This window comes from Peromyscus eremicus, chromosome 19, assembly GCF_949786415.1.
Source record: "Peromyscus eremicus chromosome 19, PerEre_H2_v1, whole genome shotgun sequence".
Lineage (NCBI taxonomy): Eukaryota > Metazoa > Chordata > Mammalia > Rodentia > Cricetidae > Peromyscus > Peromyscus eremicus.
The window spans coordinates 66,164,262-66,189,404 of record NC_081435.1 but is presented as its reverse complement, the minus strand read 5'-3'; the positions used below and the strand labels follow the sequence as shown (position 1 = coordinate 66,189,404).

The 25,143-nt window shown below is 40.8% G+C and overlaps 1 protein-coding gene across 1 annotated transcript in view; it reads left to right on the top strand.

Moving 5' to 3' along the window:
* Positions 1-22,356, top strand: part of Setbp1 (SET binding protein 1) — a 352,017-nt gene extending 329,661 nt beyond the window's left edge. Inside the window, exon 6 of the mRNA XM_059246619.1 lies at positions 17,020-22,356. Within this exon, the coding sequence (XP_059102602.1) occupies positions 17,020-17,630 (611 nt within the window). The 3' untranslated portion in view covers positions 17,631-22,356. The remainder of the gene's footprint in view (positions 1-17,019) is intronic.
* The last annotated feature ends 2,787 nt before the right edge of the window (positions 22,357-25,143 follow it).

The following is a 25,143-nucleotide window of genomic DNA, read 5'->3' as shown; positions in this document are numbered from 1 at the left end:
AGACCTGAGAGACCTGGGGCCCATGGGCCAGCTCATCTAACCCAATCAGATGGTGTGAAGCCAGTGGCATACTCTGCCTCAAAAAACAAAGTGTGCTCAGTGCCTACAGAGATGAGCACACACACTTGAATGCATGGCTCCTCCTGTGGGTATACCCACACACATCTGGGTATAGCTTAGTTTTTACCTGTTTGAGTGTCAGTTTGGGCTTCTGTCTGGCTGTATAGAAACATCAGTGCATGAAGATGAAAGAAATTTGGGACCAGAGTAGGGACCAACTCAGATTCCAGAATAAGATCATTCTGAAGGGCAGGAAACGATAGCAAAGGGACGGCCGTCAGGGCAGTCGTTGTGGTTTCGGCTGGCCTGTAATCTTCTAAGTTAATTAGGAATTGCTAGGTTTTTGAAACTCAGATTCTCTGGCACCTTTGTACTTAAGTTCTTGCCTGGCAGCAAATGGCTGGAAGATGATACATTTGAGCCATTAGATGGAGGCTATTTTCTTGAATTGGCTATGTCCTCCATCCCTAACCACCACCTTCCTTTACAATCCTTAGCAGTTTTCTGCAGTTGACTATGACTGTTCTTTAGCTAAACTGACGCGACATGAAAATGCCTTCTCAACATCGGTATTTATATCCACAGACAAATGCCACTCTCTGCCTTAAGCAGAAAGGCTTCTCTTTACAATGAACAATGAGTGCAGACTCTTAGCTGGTCAAGGTGCAGAGAATAAGGGATGGTTGTGTGCTCAGTCATAAAAGGGATGTTTATACCATCCCCTCTAAGACTAGGGAATGTCACTGGAGAAATTAGAGAAAGAAGGTAGGATCTGGGGGCTAGCAAGAAGGCTTTCAAAATGCTATCATCTAGATATGACACAGACATTGCAGTCATGGACTCATAGCATCAGGGACTATCTACACAGCGTCTTCACAAGGCTGAGCTTGTCAATAGCCACATATGGATGGAAGAAGGACTCATGGAACTGAATTATTAACTACTAATAGATTCGGGAGGCAGTCATTATCTTCAGATCTGTACTGACTAGTAAGTTCACTAGGCTCCATTGGAAAGTTACAAACCCATGGTCACTCAGAAGGCCCTGGTTCAAATCATAAAACAAGACAATAAAGACATGAACAGAGGGAAATAGATAGAGCATAGGGAGAAGGAGAGCTAGAGCAGTCTAGCTGGGTGTGGTGATATGCACCCAGGAGGTAGAGGCAAGAGCTTGACAGTAGTTAGAAGGTGTTAAGAGAAGCTAGTAATGAAGGTGATCCAAAATCATATATACACTTGTGAAATTTTCAAACAACAAATGTAATTTCAAAAAAATTAATGTAAAACCTATGTGTACATATAGGCATGCATATATACATACATATATATTGAGTTTATCACCTAAAATGCTTGGAACCAGAAGTGTTTTGGATTTTGGATTTTTTTAAGTAACATTTATTTCAATCTATACAAATATATATCTATTGACTTGTTCCTGTATAGGGAAATATGAAAGTGTGTAAAGTGAACCAAAGCAGTGTGCAGGATCACTTAATCCAACAGAAATTATGTATAAATTGCAGTAATATTTTTGGTTATTTAATTATGGAATTTGTGGTTTACAGGCAACTTTGACATTGTAAATTGGGAGTAATGTCACAGTGCCATCAACAGTAGAAGTTAACAGGGAAATTCAGACTTTTCTTATTCCTTGTCTTCTCTTCTGTCCTAAGGAATGATATTATACACCTGGCTTTGAAATAGAAAGGTGCTAGTTGGGTATGGTGGCATATGTACTAATATTCACTCAGGAGGCAGAGGCAGGGGAATCACTGTAAATTCAAGGCTAGCCCGCTACACAGTGGGTTTCAGGAAGGAAGGGGAGCTGTTTGAGTTATTAGTCCATGACTTGGTAGATATGAGCCCTTCTTGGGAAAGTGGCTGACCCTGAGAGGTCTCAGTTTCCATCTCTATGCAGAAGGGATGCTGAGATCCTCCAGTGGTCACTGTCATGTTAGAAGTTAGAAATGTCCTCTGCCTAGGTTTTTCCAAAATGTAAGTTCCTTCCCCTTCCTGCCTTGTTTTATTCCAGGGCATGGAGAATGCATCCCACTTACCCTATGTAGTCTACGACACAGTATGCATCTGACAGACACAGTCATTGAGCATCAGTGAGAGCCACCTACATCTCCACTAGCAAAGAGAAATCATCCTTTTCATCCTCACTTTCCCATCCAGATGCTTAATTTTTGTCTGTTCTTTTAATGACTTTTAGAATGAATCCTGTTAGTCTATTTTATGAAGTCTGCTTTTGAAGGGGCCCCAGGAATGAACCTAGCTACTTCCACTTCTCATAGAGGTTTTTTTTTTTTTTTTTTTTTTACCCTTCCTGTTGAAGAATCCTCCTGCCTGAGAATTCTATTCCCTTAAATATTTCTACACCAAGAGACACCAGATGGTCTTTATAAGACAGAAAAAAATGAATGTGTGTGAATGTGTGCTTGTAATGGACAGTTTCAAAGATAGAAAAGTTATTAATGGGGGGAAATGAAACTGTGTAATGGTCTCAACAAAGTATGCGTACACTACATGGCCTGAATCCAGGATTTGCCCCAGGGAGATGACAGAACCCAAAACAAAAGAAAAGGTCACTATTGTCTGCCATTTCAGCAAGGGAGCCAGATCCACACCCCAAGTAATGTTGCTGGGAGTTTGGCAACAGTTTCATTGCTCAAAAACATTCTTCCAGGAGATGCTGCTCTGTCGAGCCAGAAGACATTCACCGAAGACTCTCTCTGAAATCTACTTTTGTTAGTAGAATTCCACAATCCTGGTATTTTTCTCATGCAGAGCTAAGTGATTTGGGTTTTACATATGGAAAGTTCATTTTGTTTTGTAATTAATAGGAAGCAGTCTTTGGAAGGTGATGATCCAGGCCCTTATTTATACGAGAGCATATGTCTGTGTTTTGTTTATGACTCACTCTTACTCTGTACATTGTAACTTGAGTTTGTTTACACTAACTTTTCCTAGAATCCAGGCCTTATGGTTTAGTAGCCAATAATGTAGAATCTCTAAATGAAGAGATGAATGAACTTTTTCCTCTCAAATTGTCAAGACAGGCATCTGAAATTAGTGAAAAGGTATTTGCTTTACTGTCTGTCTGAGCTTATGAGAGGGTGTGGGGGGAGTCTGTAACTCTTTCCCAAGCAGATTCCTGCTATAATTTTTAGGATGTAAATGTATGTCAACTCATCAGGACAACATATGACACCCTCCTCTCAATGAGACATTATAATTTGGACCCAAAGGTTTGGCAATGATAAAAAGACCATCCATGGTGGAAGCTAGGTGTGTGCAATGGTGATGAGATGTGTGGGAAATTTTGATATAATCTTCTCTTTTCTGGTAACCTGAAACTGTTCTTTAAAAATCAGTCTTTAAAAAAATCCAGTCCCCTGCCTCTCTTCCTCCCTCGCTTGCTTCTTCCATCTCTCTCTCCCCCTCACTCCCCAGTCCTGTGTATATGTTTTTAGATCTGTATTTTGGGGAAGGTGCTCTATATGTGAGTAACTTCTTGGTGTTAGATAATCAATATGAAGACTCAGTTTCTATCAATCTACAGCTTTATTAAATTCAAGCTGGTTTCTTGGTAACTTGTCATGCATTCCAAACTTTTTTTTGTAATGTAAACCCATTTCTCCCATGGAGTAGACTGGATGTCTGTCTATATTTGACAGTACTTGTGGTCCCAGGCCTGAGATTCTAAACTTGCTGACCCTCTGAGGCAGATGACAAACTACTGAGGTATGTGAGGCCCCCTTTAGAACATGCTGGTTCTGATCTCCCTCCTAACATCCTTTTATTTCCCATGGACAGATTCTACAAAGTAGATGGTGAGTTCTAGATGAGGATAAGTCTGCTTGGACTGATTTCAATTCATGAAGTTAGCTGAGTTCCATGGTTGTCCCTGTGAGAAAGGCACAGAACTGAGCACCTAGCTTGGGGCCTGGCTCAACATGGGGCTCCTTCAATATTTGTTCTGAGAATGAAGGAGAAAAGCTAACACATGGTCTTGGTTCAGTAGGAAGACCCGGTGTAAGAGGGAGGATAAACATTGCTGAATTCTACAATGCAAATACAGGGCAGATTGTGTGCTGCTGTTAGAGAGAAGCTAGCAGCGTAAAGGGAGCAGGACAGTTGACATTTGAATGGAAGGCCAGGACAGCGTTCAGAAAGAGGCCTTCCTGCCTGAATTCATAAAGGCTGGGCAAGATGTACTAAGATGTAGGATACTGATTTTAGAATAATAAAAGTTGGAAACTGCTTTAATATTCAATTATAAGAGAATTCCGGGGAGATTTGCAAGCACAGGAACCAAAATGAGTATTATTTGGTGTTGTGTCTTTTTTTTTCCTCACTAGCGCAGGAAAGTTGCCTTTGGATAAAGGAAAAGTGTAAAAATTTTCTTCCTTTCTAGCACCAGAGGCAATATCTTCTCTGACACTTACAGAAATAATAGAATTGGACACACACCTGTAGGCCATGCTTAGTTGTTGTTTCTGGGCTCCATCCATCATCTGCTAGGCAGACAGATGCAACAATATGGGAAAATCTAAAGCAATGGATGTAATCACTGATTGTTGTTATGAAGAATGCAAAGATATCCTGGTGTATAAATTGATATTTTAGTAAAAACATCATGCATTTGAGTTACTTGAGTCAAGCCCACAAGAGTTAAAAGGGCAGTCATTAACTCTGACGTTATTCAACCCTTTGAAAAAAAAATTCCTCAGAATCTGGCGGGGGTGGAAATGAAGATTAATGTGGTTCAAAACACAGAACTCAGGACCAATAAAATTGAACTTTGCAAATTTAAATGAAAGGTTCGCAGCTATGCTCGGCACCATTGCTCATGTTTGGCGGTAATGTGTATTAAAGCATTTAAGGGAGCCTTCATTTCCTATGAGCCAATAGTATGGGTGCTATTGAAAATACGCAATTTTTTAAGTGTGGCCTTCAATAATGTAAGTGTTGTACTTTTTGATTATAGAAATTGATCAGCTCAAGTTTTTGATACTAACACTTCATATATGCAAAATTGGTTTAATTTGGGTAGAAACTTGAGAGAAACTTTAGTAGATCTGAAAATCTTTAGGGGCGAGTCATCAAAACAGAATGTAGTCTAGAATTCATCTTGTAGAAAACACAGATGAAGGATTTAGGGCTGTCACATCTAGAACAGAGACAATCTGGTAGTTTGAGCCCTTTTACAGATTTGGAAGTAAAGATTTCTCCAAGAGAGTCAGAGTTTTATCTGTAGTTAGAGAACTATGGGGTGACAAGTCAAGACTAGAATCTAGTCCCTCCTAACTTCCAGCTCAACAGCTACTGTAAGTAAGCCAACAGGAAGTCTGAATATTGCATAAATAAGGTTACTTTTTTAAACCAAAAAATAAAGCAAGACCTATAGTTTCTTACAATTCATGAACTTTAAGCACGGTCAGCAAGGATTTACTTCACCTCAGCAGGTACATATAAGATGTAAAAATATCCCTAAAGTCATGGTGCTGCATATTTTGTCTCCCTTGTGTGTTTTTCTTTCTTTCTTTCTTTTTTTTATTTTCAAAATTCAGAAGAGAAAAAAAAACCCTCAAAGTCAGGTGAGAACATACATGTAAAATGTCACATTATATAAAACATCGTATTTATGGTTAAAGATAACACTATGCAAGATTCAAGAGGGAAAAAAGAAATAGAGCCTCTTGGGAGAGTGTGCCCAACTGATTCCTTGCTTAACTGGCAAGCTGTGAGATTTAAGTGATGTATCGCAAACCTTGTGGCATTGACTGCATTACCATCCAGCTCTCCACTTCTCTCCACGGGGCTTCTTTGTCTTTGTTTTTGATTCAGGAATGGAACGTAGGACCTCACCCATAAAATTTGATAGACTCTTGACTCCTTTTGTGCCTAAAAAGTTTTTACACAACTCTAAGTTTATGGGTATGTGAATCAAATATTTGCAGATCAGAAATCAGAAATTTATTTTCAAACAATTCTTTCAGGTCAAAATTTACCATTTATTAAAGACAAACGCAAGTTCATGTACTAATAAGGTAGATATGCTTGTCTGTTTTTACATAGCATTCGCTCCCATTTGAATATTTGATGCTCTCAGAAGCAGATCAACTTCATCATTTCCCACTGTTGATGGGTGTTTTCATTTTATGACCATCAATGCCAAAAACACTGATTTACATAAATACCTTGTATGAAATGGCAGAAGTCTGTTTAGGGTATTTTAGAATGGCTGGGACTTCTGTCCTAATCTCAAGCCAAAATTCATTGAAGGTTTTTTGTTGTTGTTTGACACACAAGTCAGTAATTTAAAAGCCAATTTTGAAGTCAAGCTTTCTAATGCAACACAACTTTATACATATAATATAATAAATACAAAGATACACTAATTGGATTCAAGCTCTCCAGAAATGATGGTAAGGAAATACCAAAAGTCTTTGTTTTCTAAAACTAAAACATGATGCATGTGTGAATGCAGAAAACTTTTGTGTATAGTATAAACAAATGCAAACGTAACACATAGCAGTCTCAACTCCGAGCCCAGGTGTTTCAGAAGGCATTCCTTGATTTGTATGATGGGATGTCCTGTGCAATACAAAGTGCACGTGTGGGCAGTTCAGAACCAAGGCTACAGGGACCACCAAGTGTGGGAAATGCTTCATTACTCATTTGATTTTTAATTATTTTTGTTGTTGAAGGTTCAAAAATTTTCTACTGCTGAGATTTTATTTTTGAGATTGTAATATCATGATGTTTTGCCCTTCCTTTTCCTCCTTCCAAGCTCCTATATACCATTCCCCACTCTCCTTCAAAGCCCCCGTGTTCAGATATGAGCCCACAAATTAGGGTCCCAGCCAGTAGTTTAAGAGGCTGAGGTTTAGTCAGGGCTCTGAGGCTTGATCCATACCACAAGAAACAAAAGCCAGCATTTGGTGAAATAGCATGGGGTTAAGTGACTCTGATTTTCCTCAGTTTACAACTGCTGTTTTTCTCAATTCACTATTAACAAAATCCTAGGCAGCAACTCCCAGACCCCAAGAAACATTTTTTTCCCAAAAAAAAACCTCTCTTGTCAATGCCTGGTAGGCAATCTGGAAGTTCTGGTGGACATGCATGGGAGCTGTAGACTTCTGATGTTCATTCTGATCTTTGGGCTCTTGCCCTTCATCCAACTTTCTCAGACCAATCAGAATCCTGCTGCCATCTTTACAGCATCCCTAGCAATGTTCTTGGTAGGTTCAGAGTTTCTCTCAGCTGCATTACTGCTGCCTTTATTGGCTCAAAGCCATGTATGATTTTTCCAACCTGTGAACTTATAGGTGATTGGCACTGTATCACCATGGCCAATGAAGTCAAGGATTCTGAAAACCTAGAGCAAATGAAGGATGTCATATTCAAATCTCATTCTAGGAGCTCTGTGTCTACAGAACTCCCCTGATGGCTATGAAATTTCCTTCATTCAATTAGTGATAAACTAGAGAATGTATAAGTAACTGTTGTCCAGCCTTGACCTCTAGGAATATATATGTGTCAGGAAACATTAACCAGCATCAACCATGAAGCTGGAACTCTCCTCTTATTTATGAGGACCACTCATTTCTATTCATCCTGAACAAGTTTTCCTAGACATGAGCTCAGAGAAAGATAAAATCTGGGGTTAAGTGCTAAATGAGTGAATACATTCTGTTGATTTTTTTAAGCATTAAAAATATTTAGAGTAGTAAACTCCAATTATTTTTGATCCTGTAGAGATATTAGTGACATCATTGTGAATAGTCATTTCATTAAATGCATATTTAGAACATATTTACTTTTCAAAATATAAACTTTAAGAGAATGAGATAATTTGTATATAAATGATTTTCTCAAAATGATTCCAAATTTCACTTAATGTATTATATCAATGAAACAAATATATTCTATTTGCTATTAAATTTTTCTACCAACTTTACAATTTTTACAATGGTTTAAGGAACACAGACTGACTGAGTTTGCATGCATTTTTAAAAATTTCCTTGTTTTCACACTTAGGATAAAATTTGAAGATCAGAATTGTTTGTTTTTCAGTATTTCTTATTGGTAGATGTATGTTATAAGGATAGATATAAGCCCAAAGAAGAAAAGTACCCCTGACTGTACTTAAATCATAACATTTCTTCAATCTCAACATTCATTAACCAAGGTTTGCTTAAGAACATGGATAGCCATCTTCCTTATTAAAGGTTAGGTCATCTTTTAGACCAGGAAGCATTGCACTTTATAATGAGTTCAAATCTCTCAACATCCTCATTCATCAGCTCTGCTTATAAGAGCTTTAAGTTTTCAGATTTAAGGGTTTTTTTTATAGGTTATAACATATCATTTTCAGCAACAAGATTACTAAATATTGAATAAATTTCCAATCAATTAGCGGAAATGTTCTTTCCATAATGTGACTTGTTTTGTTTATTACAGCATTACTTTGGGGCCTATGGGGACTTTATCCTCTAGGGAGATTAAGTATTCTACTTACGTTTTAGGTCACAAGCCATGAATGCACAAAACCATGAGTATGAATCAAACCCTCATTTTATTAAGAAAGTTTCCCAAGTCATCTTTGTAGAAGGTAGTCATTTCATACAGTCTGCAGTGAGATAACAAGACAACTTATTGTGATACATAAAATATCTCATGGGTAATCTTTATCTCGTTAAGAAATACTTTGATTTAACTGTTTTGTTTAAGAGTCTTCTCCTACTAAAATTACCCTGGTGGGCTGACCTGCTATAGCATCAAAATACAAGCCTGATTGACAGCCCCATGAAAACAGTGAGGTGGTAAGACGCTCCATTGACCCCTGAATAACTGTGGGCGCGCTTTCTTTTCTTGAAACCTTGTATCAAATTATGGCAGATGCATATGCAGGCCAAGTGAGGACACCATTCTGGTCCCACATATAATGCATTTGCTTCATTTCATTCTTAATTTTTGGATAAAATATCGATAATGTGAACATAAATTGTTAATGCAATATTCCTGCAGCCAAATAAATTTGCTTCCTCTGAGGGAAATGTGCTGTCCTCTGGGAGGCTGGAGAGGGAGACAAGAGTTGGACAATAGGCAAGATGTCAAGGGCAGGAGAGCTCACGGCAAGGCCATAAATCGCCTATGAGAAGACACAGGCAGATGCGCATTGCAGCCTGCTCTTTGGTGTCTTCTCCTACTTCAGAGAAAGGCCAACATATGACCACACATGCCATTGCTTTGCCTCTCTGTCAGGCAAACTATCTACTATCTGTGTAAAATGAGAACAAAGCAAAGCCCTCTAAGCTGTGGCTATGGAGAAAGGATGGTCTTTGACAGTAAATTCCCAAGCTGGCCATGGCTTCAAAGAAACACCAAAGTACAAGACAAATTTAAGAAAAAAGAGTGAAACTGTGCCTCATCATGACAACCTCCCTATCTCTGATTTTTAAAAATTAATTAAATATGTTCTTTGACAGTTTCATACACGAATATAACTCATTCTAATTACTCCCACGCCCACCATCTTTTGGCTTGCTCTAACCCCTGTCAACACCTCCTCCCCACTACAAATCCCTTTCCCACAATCATGTATATTTGGTTTCAAATTTGTTTTTTTTTTTTTTAGTGATCCACTGAGTTTAACCAAGGCCCTCTGCAGGAGCATAGATTTGGAACCAGCCTTTAGAGCTTGGAGGGCTCACCAGTAGGTACACAACGATCCTCCTTTCCCAGAATCTATCAGTAGCTCAGAGCTCAACAAGGAGGGGTAGCTCTCCATCAGCGTCTTCCTCAACCATCCCTGGTAGTTGGCAGGTGCAGTCCTGCGCAGGCCCAGTGAAGAGAGAATCCTTGCAGCTGTGAGAACATGATGGTAAAGGTGTGTCACACCCAGAAAACTGCACCTTTGCAGTGTTTCTCCCAATTTTCCAGTTCCTCTGCTCTCTCTTCCTTGAGCCTTTAGTGGTGGAAATGTCTGTTTAGGGCTGAGAACTCAACCATACCTTATTCTGAACACCTTGAGCAGCCAAGAATCTGTATTTCCTGCTGTTCACTGCAAAAAGAACCTTCCCTGATTAAAGCTGAGGGTAGCATTTGTCTATGGGTACAAATATCCATATTTAAAAGATGATTTAACTTAACCACTTTAACTTAACTAAACAATGCTAGGAAATTCTTCCCCTAGGGCTTGTGACCTCTCCAGCCCCTAACTATGGTTTTTGTTGTTGTTGTTGTTTTGTTTTGTTTTTCTGAGTTTACAGTAAGTACCAAACATGAGTTCCCACCTGTGGAGTAGGCCCTAAGTCCAATCAGAGAGCTGTGGTCACCTCCATAACAGCCATAACTCTTAATTCAAAATCACTGTTCCCAACTCAAAGAGCAGTGTTCTCTAGCACTTTTGGTATCCAGCAGCTGTACACTTGTTTCTTGCCCTGTAGGAGCTCAACCAGAAGAAATAACATGTTGTCCTTTTCAAAGGAGCCTTTAAGGCCAGGACTATAGAGGGTTTATTTAAATTCACAGATAGAAGAAGAAATTGTACATGTCAAGGCAGGCTGTCACATACTTCCCATTAAATAATACAAAACTTCATTAAGACAAATAAAATATTATTATTAATTCGATTTCAAGTACAAAGCACAAAATGCGCAATTTATATTGTATAACATTGGGCAACTGATTTGTCTGTGTGCTGGCCACACAGCAGCTACCAGATCATCTACTGCTTCATGAATATGCCCATGTTGGAACCTCAGAAAGGAAAGATGTGGTTTTTGCAAAGAACCTTCTAACATAAATCAACCTAGAAATCAATTCACACCAAAACTCTATTTGCCAGTTAAGGCGGGTAATGTTCCAAACATCTCTGTCCTGAAAGTCTTCCCTCCAATTAACCCACTTCCCTTTAGAGCAGGTCAGGTATCAAAAAAAATTCTGTTAAGAAGTCCAGAGATAAATCTGCCTTCCAATCAACCCACCCAAATCTATGTTATGTAACAAGACTATGTCATACATATGGACAAAATACAGTCTACCAACATCAGAATCCATTTCTTAAGAGTCTTATATATAACTAAGCCTGGTCGCGAGCACCTGATGCAGCTCGTGGTACTGACACTATATCAGTAAGTCTGGGGTCAAGAATGACTGCTGAGCCCATTCTTCCGCATCATAAAAGATGTGAGAAGATCAACAAATGCTGACAATCTGCTCCTCCAAAAATGGGAGGTAATGAAGAGGTATGCTAAGTCTGGGCCAACACCAGCTTACCATTTGCATGGCAATTCTGGGGACCTAGAAAGTGATTTTCTAACTATATAACTCTTGGGGAGTTATAAAGAAGTACATTTGTATTTTGCCTGGGACAGTCATAATTATTCTTTAAGCCTCACAAATAGCAGGCAAGCTACAGGACAAGGACAGGAAAGAGGGCAAATATGGAATCAATCTTTGCAGCAAGATCCCAGAAATTATTGTTCAATAATGAAACAATTTGAAGAGAGGAAAATCTGTAAACATTTAGAGAGACAGTGGAATCATAAGCAATAAGGAGAAAGATTTGTGAATACTAAACCTTGCCAAGTCCCAAGTACTCTTCTCCCAATCTGAGATTTCAAATTTATTAGAAGAGAAATAGAATTTAGAAAGCCGTCCTCCATTTTGGGAAGGCAATTGATAATAAATGTAGGAAAGAATTATGGCAGTCTTTAAATCCAGAAAAATACTTCAAGATCATTTAGTTCCTAGGCCCAGGGTAACATCTGAAGAGACCCAGAAACACTGAAAGTCTCATCGTGAGTAGTTCACCTTCATTTCTAGCGCTCCTGAGCAATGTCACATGAGCTCAGCTTCATTCCGTTCTTCATCTGCAGGAACACTGACTCTTAACTGAAGTCTGGATAATAAACACAAGCACAAAATAAGATTCAGGTCCTCTGCGCATGTAGGAACCCCACATATTATAGTGTACAGAAGAAAGGGAGATTGTTATAATACCCAACATCAAATAGAGGTTGGCTCGTGACATGGTTATACGATTGTCACAGCATAAACCTGAGAACTCATTGTCCCATACCATTAAGCCAGGGGTCAGTGTGACTTGTCAGAGAAATGGGGGATCTCTCTTCCAAAACTGTGTGAATAGAATCCGTAGGGGGATGAAAACTATAGTTCTTTCCTATCCTAAGATGCCAAGAGATACACTTTTGCCACTTACCATTCATAATTTTAAGCCTGTATTTTGAAAAAACATCAAGCATATACCAAATTATTAATCCTTGTGTACCATTACTCAGCTCCCAAGTATTAGCGCTTGATCAACCATGTTTCAGCAGTACTTCTCACTACTTCCCTCTTCCTATTTGGAAGACAGTTTGTGACAGTTTCATATTTCTTCATTCACAAATATTTTAATTTATTTCTAAAAGACAAGACACTGAAAAATAAAAAAAAATGATCATAACACAATGATTACACCTAACTAACCACAATTGTACCAAGAAATACCCAGTTAGGGTTTAATTGGAAATTTATTTTAGGGTCTCTTTGAGCAGTTTCATTAAATTGATAGTCAAATAAGATCATTTTATCTCTCCCATGTCTTTATAGTTAGTTTTCCACTCATCTAAATGAATTTTTTTGGAGACACCAAGTTATTTAACTTGAATTCACAACCATCTTTATGTGATTGACTGAATCCCCAAATCCCCTTTGTCTTGGGTATTTCAGGGCTGTTCAGTTGGCAGCCATGTTGCCCAAGACATAACCATTGGCCACATACTAACTATTAATATTGGACTGAATATTTAATTTCTCCCTCATAGTTGCTATCTTTGAGTGCTAGTTGCCATATATCACTAGGAGTTGGTGTGGGGGAGGGTAAACTATTTTCCTTTTTTGTTGTTCTCCTCTGCCTCCTTCTCTCCATCCTCCTCCACCTCCCTTGTTCCCTGTTTTTTTGAGACAGGATATACGTATTCCAGCTAGTGTGGGACACAGTCTGTAGCCAAGGATGCCCTTGACTTCCTGATCATCCATCCCACCCCCACTGACAGTGCTGGCCTGACAGGTGTGCACCAGCACACCAGGTCTGGATAAAGGACATTTTTAATACTCAACACCTTCTTCTGGGCAGCCCCACCCTGGAAGCTTTGTAACACTTTGTGAAGTAACTCTGGGGGAAAATAAATACTGAAATCTCTTCCTTCACCAAGTCTTCCATTCAGAGTTGGCCTTCCTCACAGTAGCCACTGGCAGCTTCTTATTGGATCCTGAAGATACGATAAAAATTCAAAGATATGTATCTTTACTTTTATAGAAATGGTTTCTTTGCTTAAAAATCTTTTCATTTGATTTTTCATTCAACTTTTTAAATTTAGTCATACTGCTTAACTTACATGCATCACGTTCATATATATATATATATATATGTCTATGACTCTACTTTAATATATCATCATTGATTCATTAGCTTTCACTTAGTGTTTATGTTGTCTTTATTCCTCCATATCATTCACTGAGCTTTGAGGGAACCTCTTCTAAGACTTTTTGCCTCTTATTACAAGTAAACAAAGGAGGCAATCCTGACAGGCAGTCACTAGGGCACTGAGCCTGGGTGCTTTCAACTCTAGCAGTTACTGTGCAAAATGGTGGGCCAACTTATCCCACTGCTAGCAATCTGCAAGTGTTCCAGGTTCCTCATATCATTACCAACACTAGGTATGGTTTCATACTTAATTCTTACTGGCTGTCTATCCTCATTCATGCAATAAAAATACCATCCTAGCATGTAAAGGGAAGGTAATGGAATGGAGAATGGAGCAAAGACCACTGGATCCATGTGTCCCTTCTTTAAAAACAAGAAAGTACCAGGCAAAGTGCACATAACTATAGTCCCAGCACACCAGAAGAGGCAGGAGGATTATGAGTTGAAAGCCAGTCTGATAGACATAGCAAGATCTGACCTCAAAAAGTACTAATTAATTAAAGCAAATAAGATAATCTGTGAACATTAATTAAATTCAAATGGTGGGTACAAAAGTTGCTTATGCTGTTTTTACTCTTACCATTTGGTGGATTTACACTTTCATAATTATTCCTTAACCATTTTCAACACAAGGGTTTGTAATACGAATTGTTAGAAGGTCTTATTAATAAAAACAAACCCGGAGTCAGGTATTGGGTTAAACTCTGAAAGATCAGAGAGACAGAACCAGCCACAGCTAACCTCACCTCACCAATTCCTCAGCTGATCTCGTTTCCTCAGACTCAAATCCTCTGTGTCCTCATCCGAATGGATCTCAGCTGAATTGCTGCTGAAAGCCTAAAAGCTTAACAGGCTCTAGTTCCTGGTCCTCACGCCTTATATATCTTTCTGCTTCCTGCCATCACTTCCTGGGATTAAAGGCATGTGTCACCATGCTTGGCTGTTTCCAGCGCAGCTTTGAACTCACAGAGATCAAGATGGATCTCTGCCTCTGGAATGCTAGGATTAAAGGCGTGTTCTACCATTGCCTAAACTCTATGTTTAATATTGTGGCTGTTCTGTTCTCTGACCCCCAAATAAGTTTATTAGGGTGCACAATATATTGGGGACACAATATCACCACAAGGGTTGGATTAAAAATAATGTAAAACAATGTATAAGATCATTGGGTTTGGATTGATTTGAGTTTAGTTTGGGGATTTGTTTATTTATCTATTTATTTGTTTTTTGGCATTTCACTGCGAAAGGTAAGAAGTACCATCTTATGATTATATTTGCCCCCATGTGAACCTCTAGCTCATGAAAGCATTTCTGTCAAGTTTTACTCAGATAGTACAACTAATGAATTTACTTTATACTTATTTATACCTTGCTGTATTATAGGTCTACAAAACTAGTACCTTTCTATTGTGGATTATAGATTAGGAAGTCCCTCAATAAATGGAATAAACTAAGGAGAGAGTAAGCCGCACGTGGATTCTATGTTAAATGATGCCCAGAGTTTTGTGGCATTTTTCTAACTATTCTGGTTTACTAGGAATCCCTATGAACAAAGCCCATTGCTTGTCTCTAACAAGACCTGATTACAAACTCCTAATGTCGCTGTCTTTGCAACTGTTGCCTTCAAAATCCAAACTGTAACACCTTCAAAGGATGTGACTAGAAGGCTGCAAGAAGCCATGGAGGAAGCAACTTTCAATCCTGTCCATTCAGGAGGCACCATGCGAGGTCCCGTGAGCGACATAAAGCCACACGAGAACTGATAATTGAGCCACCTTTTCTTTTTACAAGACTAACTACAAAAGTTTTATTTTTCTAGTCAGAAGCTCCCTCTGGCTTTGTTCTATTTTGATCTTTATAACTTATTTTAAAGATCGCTCAGTAGTTATTCATTGCTCAGTCAGTCTGGGTGACCTTTGGCCAACAGCAGTGGCAGTTTGACCTGGCCTATGGAACTCAGCGCTTCCCACTCCATGAAGCTGGTCGCATAAATAACTTCAAATAAAACCCTCCTGGAAGTCTGTGATGGGCCCCAGCATGAGGGAGAAGTGGGGCGACATGGAAAGAATGAAGTGGGAGTGCCCAAGAATAGAGAGAGTGGTGGCCAAGTGTTAAGCATATTTTTTCCTCTCTCCCTTAAGGTATTTATTCTCTCGGCCAATAGTTGAAAAAAATAGTAATGGGAGCACACAAGAAAACAACGTAGTAATATGAAATATGTCCCCTTTAGAGTGTAGTCTTTTAAGTGAGTGTCTTTGGGATTGGGCATTTAGGGCAAATCACAGCAGCAAAGAATTCAGTGAGGAGAGACTTAAGTCTGCAACTGACTAGTGGCCCACACAGAGGATGAGCAGTGTGCCTGCGTTTGTATACAAACACACGTCCATCCGTACAGATGCCTGTTTGCCAGTACACAGGTATTCCATACAAATGTGCCTGCTCACAGACAGTAACAGGAGAGTGATCCGAGGGTGAAAGGCTGCCCATGTCTTGAAACCATTCACACTTTATGGTGTCTGAACTTCAAAACGAAGCAGTTCTGAAGGCCATTTAGTGCCACAGTACAGGACTTCCTGAGAAGTTAGGCTCATAAAATAGAGGCGCATCTGGCCAGCAGCACATGAAAAGGGCCCTTTGCAAACAACTATTCAGCCGAGGAGTGTAAACCATTGAGAAACACCTGGCGGATATTGCCCTTGAGGTCCCCAGAGGGCGAAGGCTAGGAAGAGCTTCCTTAATTGGGCATCATCAGGCAACTTGACAGCGCGAGAATACTGGCGGGAAAGTATTAAGAGACCACACCATCCCAACTGTAGTGTTCAGGCACAACCCCCTCACCAGGAAGAAGTTAGGACAAAATCCTTCACCTATACCTTCTAGATCCTGTCAAGGCCACTCATAAGACCGCGGGTGCCTTTATATGATCCAACTGAATGATGTGGGTGGGCTGTGTATAATCGTTCAAGGTCAGACAAAGGTAAAGTATCAATTAATGCTTGATTGAATTGGGTCTGATGTCAAAGGGCTAAATTAAAAAAGAAAAGACAGAAATATAAAATAAAGCTTACGTTGTGCTTTCTAAGAACCCACGGAGATAGGAGCCTCAGTTTCCCTCTCTTTAAAACAGAGGAGGGAGGGGGGAGTCAAGTGTTGCAATAAAAGTCTCATTTCCCAGCACTCAGCATGGCTGAGGCGAAAGGATCCGAAGTTCAAGAACAGCCTGCCCTACATAAGGAGACCCTGTCTCAAAAAACACAAAGTGAAATAAAATACCAACCACAATATTTTATGTAACTGTGAGGGCTGAAATAATAGTAACAATGTCAATAATGCTTCATACACATGACATATTCAGCCAATGTTTTTTATTATTTTCTGTTTAAATAGTGAAACAATACATGGAGGGCATTGCATCCTGAGCTCAACCTCTCCCTTCTTGTCCCCTGCAGCCAGTTCCTCCCTGAAGAAGCGATTCAAGAGGCGGGAGATCGAAGCCATCCAGTGCGAGGTGCGGAAGATGTGCCACTACACCAAGCTTCTGTCCACCAAGAAGAATCTGGACCACGTGAACAAGATCCTGAAGGCCAAGCGGCTGCAGAGACAATCAAAGACTGGCAACAACTTTGTCAAGAAGAGGCGAGGCCGGCCGCGGAAGCAGCCCACCCAGTTCGATGAGGACTCCAGGGACCAAATGCCGGTGCTGGAAAAGTGCATCGACCTACCCAGCAAGAGAGGCCAGAAGCCTAGCCTGAGCCCGCTTGCCCTGGAGCCTGCCGCCGGCCAGGACGCGGTGATGGCCACCATCGAGGCTGTTATCCACATGGCGAGGGAGGCCCCGCCGCTGCCCCCGCCGCCGCCCCCACCTCTGCCGCCGCCACCACCTCCACCCCCACCACCCCCACCGCTGCCCAAGACCGCTCGGGGCGGGAAGAGGAAACACAGACCGCCGCCCCCAGCGCAGCCGGCGCAGCCCCTGCCACAGCCCCTTCCCCAGGAAGAGGAGGTAAAGGCCAAGAGGCCAAGGAAGTCGCGAGCCAGCGAGAGCGATGTCCTTCCCTAGGGCTGGCCTGGGCTGCGGGATCCTGGCAGGGACTGATGCAGGGGAGCTCAGCAGCCAGGGCGGGGCCGATGCCCCATCACAGGGACACCCCGCCCCCCTCTTCAGTGGGCAGGCAGAATGGGCAGAGGGCGGGGTGGAGCCATGAGAGCTCTTGGGGTAGCAGAGAGAGGGGACACCTCCCCCCCCCCCAAAAAAAAGCAGCTGTCTGTGCTGCACAACATTTCCCAACCCAGAGCCACTCGGTGTGGCCGGATCCTCGCAGGCTGCAGAAAAGGGAGGAGGAGCGCAAAGCTGGTGCTCTCTGATGGCCACCTGACCCCCGGCCCCCACCTCATCCCAGGTGCGCCCTTGATTCCGATTTCGTTCGCTGGTCAGAAAAATCAAGTGGGAAACACCCTCCATTAGCAAACGTTCCAAGGGGGAGCAAAGCTGCAAATTTACCAGCTGGCTTGTAAGCCACTCCCACGTAATTGGTTTTTATTTCTTTTGGTTCACAAACTCAGCTAGGCTTTGGGGCACCAACATCTTCTTCCAGTGACCTGAGAGATGAATCTTTCCGTTAACAACACAGTTGCTCAGATGGAATCTTGTGATCAGAAGGTGGAATTGGACTGATAGACGACCTTAGATCTGCGCGTGTTCCTGTCTCGTACACTGATTTTGTATTGTCTGTTCCTGCTTTTCCTTTGCGATGTGTTTTCATGTACTCCCGTTAACTAGCTGCCTTCTATTTCGTGGTAAACATCTAAACAAGGTGAACTTTACCCGTGTTGTAAAGTGCACTCCTGGCACCCTGCCTCAAGGAACCAACTTTGAATCCCAATCATTGTGAAACATACTCAGTATTGATAGAAGTTTTTTAATGAGTGACTCAGAGCAGCCAAGGGAGATGTTGACCCAAGCGTCAGCCAGGTTATTTTTATACTTAAAACATATCAGTGGAGAATAGGCAGGATAAAATGGTTTTAATACCCCACAGCAAGTGGAATAACTGATACGTCACCAAATATCAAAATCCCATGCCCACCAGAAAGAAAACCGTCTAGCAATGCCTTGGTACCTGATTATTTTCATGCAAAGAGATGTCATAGGTTGTTGAAAAAGAAAGAAAGAAAGGAAGAAAGGAAGAAAGAAAGAAAGAGGTCCATTATCTCTTAATAATTATTTCTTAAAAGCAAAGGGGAGTAAGTGTTCTTACCTAAGAAAAATAAAAATTAATATATTGAAAGGGTGTCACCACTCCAATTGTATCAAGCCACCTTGGACAAAGTATCCAAATTGTGGTTGCCTTAATACACTAAAACATTGCTGTACATAATGTAATTATAAATCTATCAGTCTGCATGGATGCAAACTGTGTGTGACAAATCGTCTTTTAAATGGTCAATTTCAATTGTACATTTCTCATCCAAGTTGTGCTCTAGCCACTGGTTTAGTGTGGACAGATATTCCGTCTATCATCCATTTCCAAAGCCCGAGTAAAACACGTGAAGACTCAGAATGGATGCCATCTTATCCCACTGCCCTAGATGTTTTTAAAAGTCAGATGTGGAAATTTCAAATAAGTACTTTTCAATTTCCTCCTTTACTCCTCACCCTAACTTCTTCAAGACAGCCAATACCTGGCATCATAGCTTGTACAAAAAGAAACAGAGAATTTCGTTCTCTAAGGAGAATTAGGATATCCAGTTTGCCTTCAAATAAGTTTCTTTACAGTAAGTTGGGACCAGCTAAGAAACTACATTAGCACTTCAGAACACAGTTTCTCCTCCGCAGAGAGATGGATTTTTTTTGGGGGGGGGGCATAAGTGAACAAGTGGGTAATACTGAAGGAAATTTGAAAATCCCAAGTTAATATGCTTGTAAATATCACTACTGTGTCATGACACCAACCATTGCTTGGAATTACAGAGCCATCCTATTCTGTACTGTCGAAATGGACTTCATGTTATCTGCAGCCTGCTCAGTCAGTCTCATTCAATCCTAGCAATATGTAAGTTTAAAGGACTCCGCTTATTTCCAGCTTTTATCCTAAATACTCAGTTTGTGACCTGGGTGGACCTATGGCATTTCACATAATTTGAACAGCAGAATCTGAACAGCCATTTTCAACCTGTCACTCCCGAGCCATGTCTGAGCAGCTCCAAAGTCACGGGGGAAGGTGTAGATCAGTCCCTTTCCCCCAACCATTCCTCCGAGAGACCAGCCATTCCCATTCCAATTAAGCCATAAAGAAGGTTCTCTTCCTGTTGGACTAAGGAAACCATTTTTTTCTTTCTTCATTCATTCTTGCTGTGATGTTGTTCCCCGAACAAGTCTCTGAGCAATCTAAACCTTCTTACAGAGGAGAGAGAGCTCAGAGAACACCCAGCATTTAATTGGCATTAACCTGCCATTGGTGATTTAGTGCAAAAGAAGTTTGGGTTAGAAATTCCAAACCAATAAAAAGATTCCAGGAGATATTCAGTGGACCTGCAACTTAACACATGAATTGATCCTGGAGTTAAATGTGAGTGAAATGTAAATCCCTGCTTGCACACTCTGAAAACTGTTTGGAAAACTAGAGGACCAAAGAGAGCCATGGTAAACAGCAGGTGGAGGGTGGCAGTGAGCCCATACATCTACACAGTGGCTCCCCATACCCGGTGTCTCCCTCATTGTCACATACTTTTTTCTCTCGTCTTTCATGAACCTAACTCATCTCATTGCTACGACTATTTGTGTATTCCCTGACTCCCCCCTTACCCTCTCCTTTGCTGCCCAGGCCCCTCCATGAAGCCAATTGAATTTCCACATCTAGTTGGTTTTAGAGCCAAGAAGAGAACCCAGCTCTTGATTTAAAGTATGGAGGTTCTTAACCACACAGCACTGCCTTCTGGGGATGCATTTCTACCTTGAGAGGTGTCATTTGGGATCCTCAAGACTCCATTTACAGATCCATAAAATATCTTGTAATGATCCCTTGCTTTTAATTTCTCTTTTTCTTCTTCTTTTCTTTTTAGAATACTCCTTCAGCAAGTAGGTAGGAAACCACTTACACTCTAAGGAGACCAATTAGAGATGAGAAGGTGAAACCTAGATGCAAAAGCTCCTTGGGGGCGCTGATCGGTCTTTAATCCACCTTTCCAAGGGACTAGAAAGCCATTTGCTTTTCGACCCCTCGTCTCAAATGAGAGGAACAGAAGCTTAACTCTCTCCAATAGCCCAGCTGTGGCTACCAGCCAAGGAAGAAAGGTCAGAAAAGGGGAAAACATGGGAGGGTTGCTCTGTGACTCAGCAGGACCAGGACTCAGCAGTCACTGGCAGCCTAGTGAAGGTGACTAAGGGCTGACAGTAGATTAGTGTTTTAACTTGACTGCTGTCTGCAGTGGGAGGCCATGTTCAATGGCAGTCAGAACTTGTGTTCTGCACATTGCTGTATCTATAAATATGATAAGCAAGTGGTGACAGAATTATAGTATAAGGTGATATATTATAAGCAGATCATAAAGGATTTGGTATTAGGACTTAAGTAGAAAATCTTACTCCTGGCTTGTTACTCAACAATAATCAGATAATGAGCTTGTGGAGTGTATTTTTCCCTATCACTAGGAAGGTTGACCTGGGAACTGTCTAAAGTCTACACGGATATTTCCAAAGCCTTTAAATGCCAACTGTAGCATAGTGAGGGAGTGGCAGGAGCCAAAATGCCTCAAAAGCCATTTAAGTGTTATGTCGCAGGATTTTCAGTCCTACTCATTATGTAAAAGTACATAAATATAGATATTTTTCTCAACACTACCCTATCGTATCACAATGGTCCAAATGCCAGCGCTTACAGATAATGTCATCACAGTGCCTAGAAACTCAAACTGTAACATACCGTAGCATCTTCTTGGTGTTTCTTCACGTTTCTTTCCACACAGCAAGGCTCCCTCTGCCTCGTGTTTCTAAGAGAGTTCACCCCACTAAGGAGCCTGTCTTCCCTGTTGGACTCAGTCACTTGGGGAACAGTCACAGAAGCACATATCAACCAAGGAAGAGACTTCCTGGATATCTGTCTCCCACTTGCCCAGGTAGAATAAACACTAAAGAGGGAGAAATCGGAGAGCTGCCAACTGGTCAACTTGGAAGGGTAGTTCTGCCCTGGATTGGTATCTTTCTTTTTCTTCCTTTTTTTTTTTAAAAAAAAAATCTATTTCTTAAATAATAATAAATGCACATGATGTGTTAAATATGTACATATATATTTCAAAAAAATGGGCACAAGATTGTCTTACAAGTCCTTCTGGCTAATTTTTAGTTTGTATTCATAAGTGGTTTTTAAAAGCCTTTTTTAAAGTGTAATTTGCATGTCCTACTTTGATTGTATGTAAACATATTTTAGAACAAAAAAATGTATTTGTATTTTATTGAATATAGAGGCAAGAGAAATTGTACATTGTTTGAAATGTTCTTTTTGTAACAGTTTTTATTCATAAAGCATTTTTGTACATTTCAATGAACATGGACTTGCTGTCATTTGAGGCGTAGCGACATCTGGCATGCTTTACTGGCATGCTCTCCCATGGTCTTAGATGTTGGGTTTTAAACATTTTTTTTTTTCTAAAAGAAAGCTCGCTCGGTGTCTTCGCTACCAGATCAGGTTAGCACAGTACAGAGCACTTAACTATTAAAAAAAAAAAAAAGTTGGTCCTATTCATATGTTATTCATTGTGTGAAATTAAAGACATTCAATTCTGTCTAACATGAGTTGTGAATTCTTTTGTCTTATTCTCCATCTGGTTCACATCAATAAGCAGTTTAATAGCATTTGAGGGTCTCTTCTCACACCAAGTGGATACACAATCATTGACAAAATGTTAACTCCACTTCTGTCTCTGGGAAATACACTGTAGACAAAATTTGAGTCTGCTTTGCAGGGCTTGTGTTCAGAAAAGACTTTCCTACCTGGCTATGCTGCAAAGGTCGCTTCATATCACCGTAAGTTTCTTGTTACAGCCAGTCTCATTATGTTGGAGACCTAGCGTAGCCTGAAGACTTAGAAGAACACATGGGTGAGAATGAAGCTCTCACCCCAAATTTTCCGTGATTTCATATTCCTGAGGAAAGAGTCCCTCTCTGGACTTCCAGGATTTCTGCAATGATAGGAAAGAAGGGCTTTGTAATAAATGTCACCTACTGCTGTCTACATTGAGTGCCTTTGTGCTGAAAGAATGTACATGGCTTACATTTGACCAATAAACTAGCACTCCTAAGCAATATGACAAAGGGTATAGAGATGATAAAGTTTCAAACAAAAGATGCAAACATAGATGTTTTCTCTTCCCACCTTTCCTGTTCCCAATTTTTATTTTGTATTTGGAAACCTGTTTTAGATTGCGGCCTGTAAATTGTGTCATTTATAAACGTACAGGCATAATGGGGTTCTTTTTGCCATCTTTCTCTCATCTTCTAAGACTGCATGTCCCAAAGCCAACAAGACAGACAAGAAAGGCTACGAGCAGGTCCCCATACCCTCCCAGTCTGTGTCACTCACTATGACTTTGATCAAGGCATGTGGTATTAGAGCACCCACAGAAGTCTTAGTGGTCCAGTGGAATGAGTGGAAACACCCAGAAGCTGGCCCTCAGGGTGACGGAGCACTTAACCCGGAGGACCGAGGACTGGGAAGACTCCCACCAGTTTGTTCTTCCTCTTCTCTGCAGACTGACTTGTATTAAACCAAGAAATATTAGAACTATAACCTTTCTAATTCCGGCTCATGGATTGATGTAGCAGGAATCTTAAAAGTTCTTATTAATAAAATCAAACCTGAGCCAGGTATTGGGTTGAACACTGGAAGATCTAAGAGACAGAACAAGCCACAGCTAACCTCACCTGGCCAACTTCTCAGCTGGTCTTGTTTCCTCAGACTGGAAGCTTCTGTGTCCTCATATCCAAATGGCTCTCAGCTGAACTGTGCTGCTAGAAGCCTGAAAGCTTAACCAGACAAATGCTTCTAGTTTCTGGTCCTCACGCCTTATATATCTTTCTGCTTTCTACCATCACTCCCAGGATTAAAGGCGTGAGTCACCATACTTGGCTGTTTCCAATGTGGCCTTGAACTCACAGAGATCCAGAGGGATTTCTATCTCTGGAATGCTAGGATTAAAGGCGTGAGTGCCACCATTTTCTAGCCTCTGTATCTAGTGGCTGTCTGTTCTCTGACCCCAGATAAATTTATTAGGGTACACAATATTTTGGGGAACACAATACCACCACAGGTTGATATTTCCAAAATCAGTAATGATATTTGAGAGTTTCCTTCATGCCCTCTTAGCAGCTCCTCAAACAGGAGTAAAGGTCCCCTTTGCCTCAACTACAGGGTTATCATTCAGGCCACAAGGTGCTCACAGTGGTTCTCAGGAGAGTGGTGCCTGTCTGTACCTGTGGTTGGTGTAAATCTCAGTCTACAGATAGGTAAGTGGAATCAATACACATTTACAACTTGTCTGTAAGTCATATATTTTTAAAATTGTTTTAGGTATATCACCACCCTATTCCACACGCCAAGCAGAATCTGAGTTCCAAACCCAAGGAGGAGAAGCTGGGCTCCTTGAAGGCCTCGCTCCTCTATTTCTCTGGTCTCTGGGCATTTTTAACTCAAAGGCCAGAACGAGCATAGTTTTGGGGGGTTGTTGGTGGTAATGTTTCTGATTTTGTTTGTTTGTTTGTGTGTCCGTTTTGAGGCTGAGTCTCATTGTGCAGCCTGAGCTGGCTTCCAACTCTCAGCAGCCCTCCTGCCTCAGCCAGGGAAGTGCTGGGATTGCAGGTGGGTGCCATCACATCCAAATGAAGAACATAGTTTTTATTTTTTTCTCCTCTGCCCTTGAAGTCAGATACATACCCTGAGAGGATGAGTATGAGCCACCCCATCTGCCTAGATTAGGGTGCTAAGAGACAGAGCTGTAGGAATCAGTTACTGCTTTAAAAACCTACCTAGCATGAGACAGGGAGTGGGACAGTATGATTTGCAGAGTTGAAGGATGGCCCCTGACCCAGCAGGCTTCTTTTTAGTTCAGATGAGATAGCCAGCGGGTGGGATGGGTTCGGAACGGAAGGGATCCCACACAGTAGTGTGCATCTTCATCGTTAGTGCCAACATTGATTTTTGTGGGAAATGTCAATATCCAGATTTTTAGTTCTTTTTTGTCAGATTTTTAGTCCATATAAAACTGTGGCAATATACTTTCTTGTCATGAAAGCTTTTAATTTCTAAGATGAAATTAGAGAAAAAACTAGTTCCAAAGTGTTATTCACATTCACATATGGTAAAGCTGGGATCCACCAAATGAGAAATGTTAAAATCTTCAAACAGAAACCACACACATTCTCTTATTAAGCTTGATATTTTAAAATGTAATTAGCTTCTTTTCAGTAGACATTGTACGAGAGTAAGAGTTCTGGGACATGGGATATAATCTTGCCTGGTCACTAAAGAATTCTGTCCCAGGGAGTAAAATGGCCCGAAGCTGTCACCCACCTGCTTTAT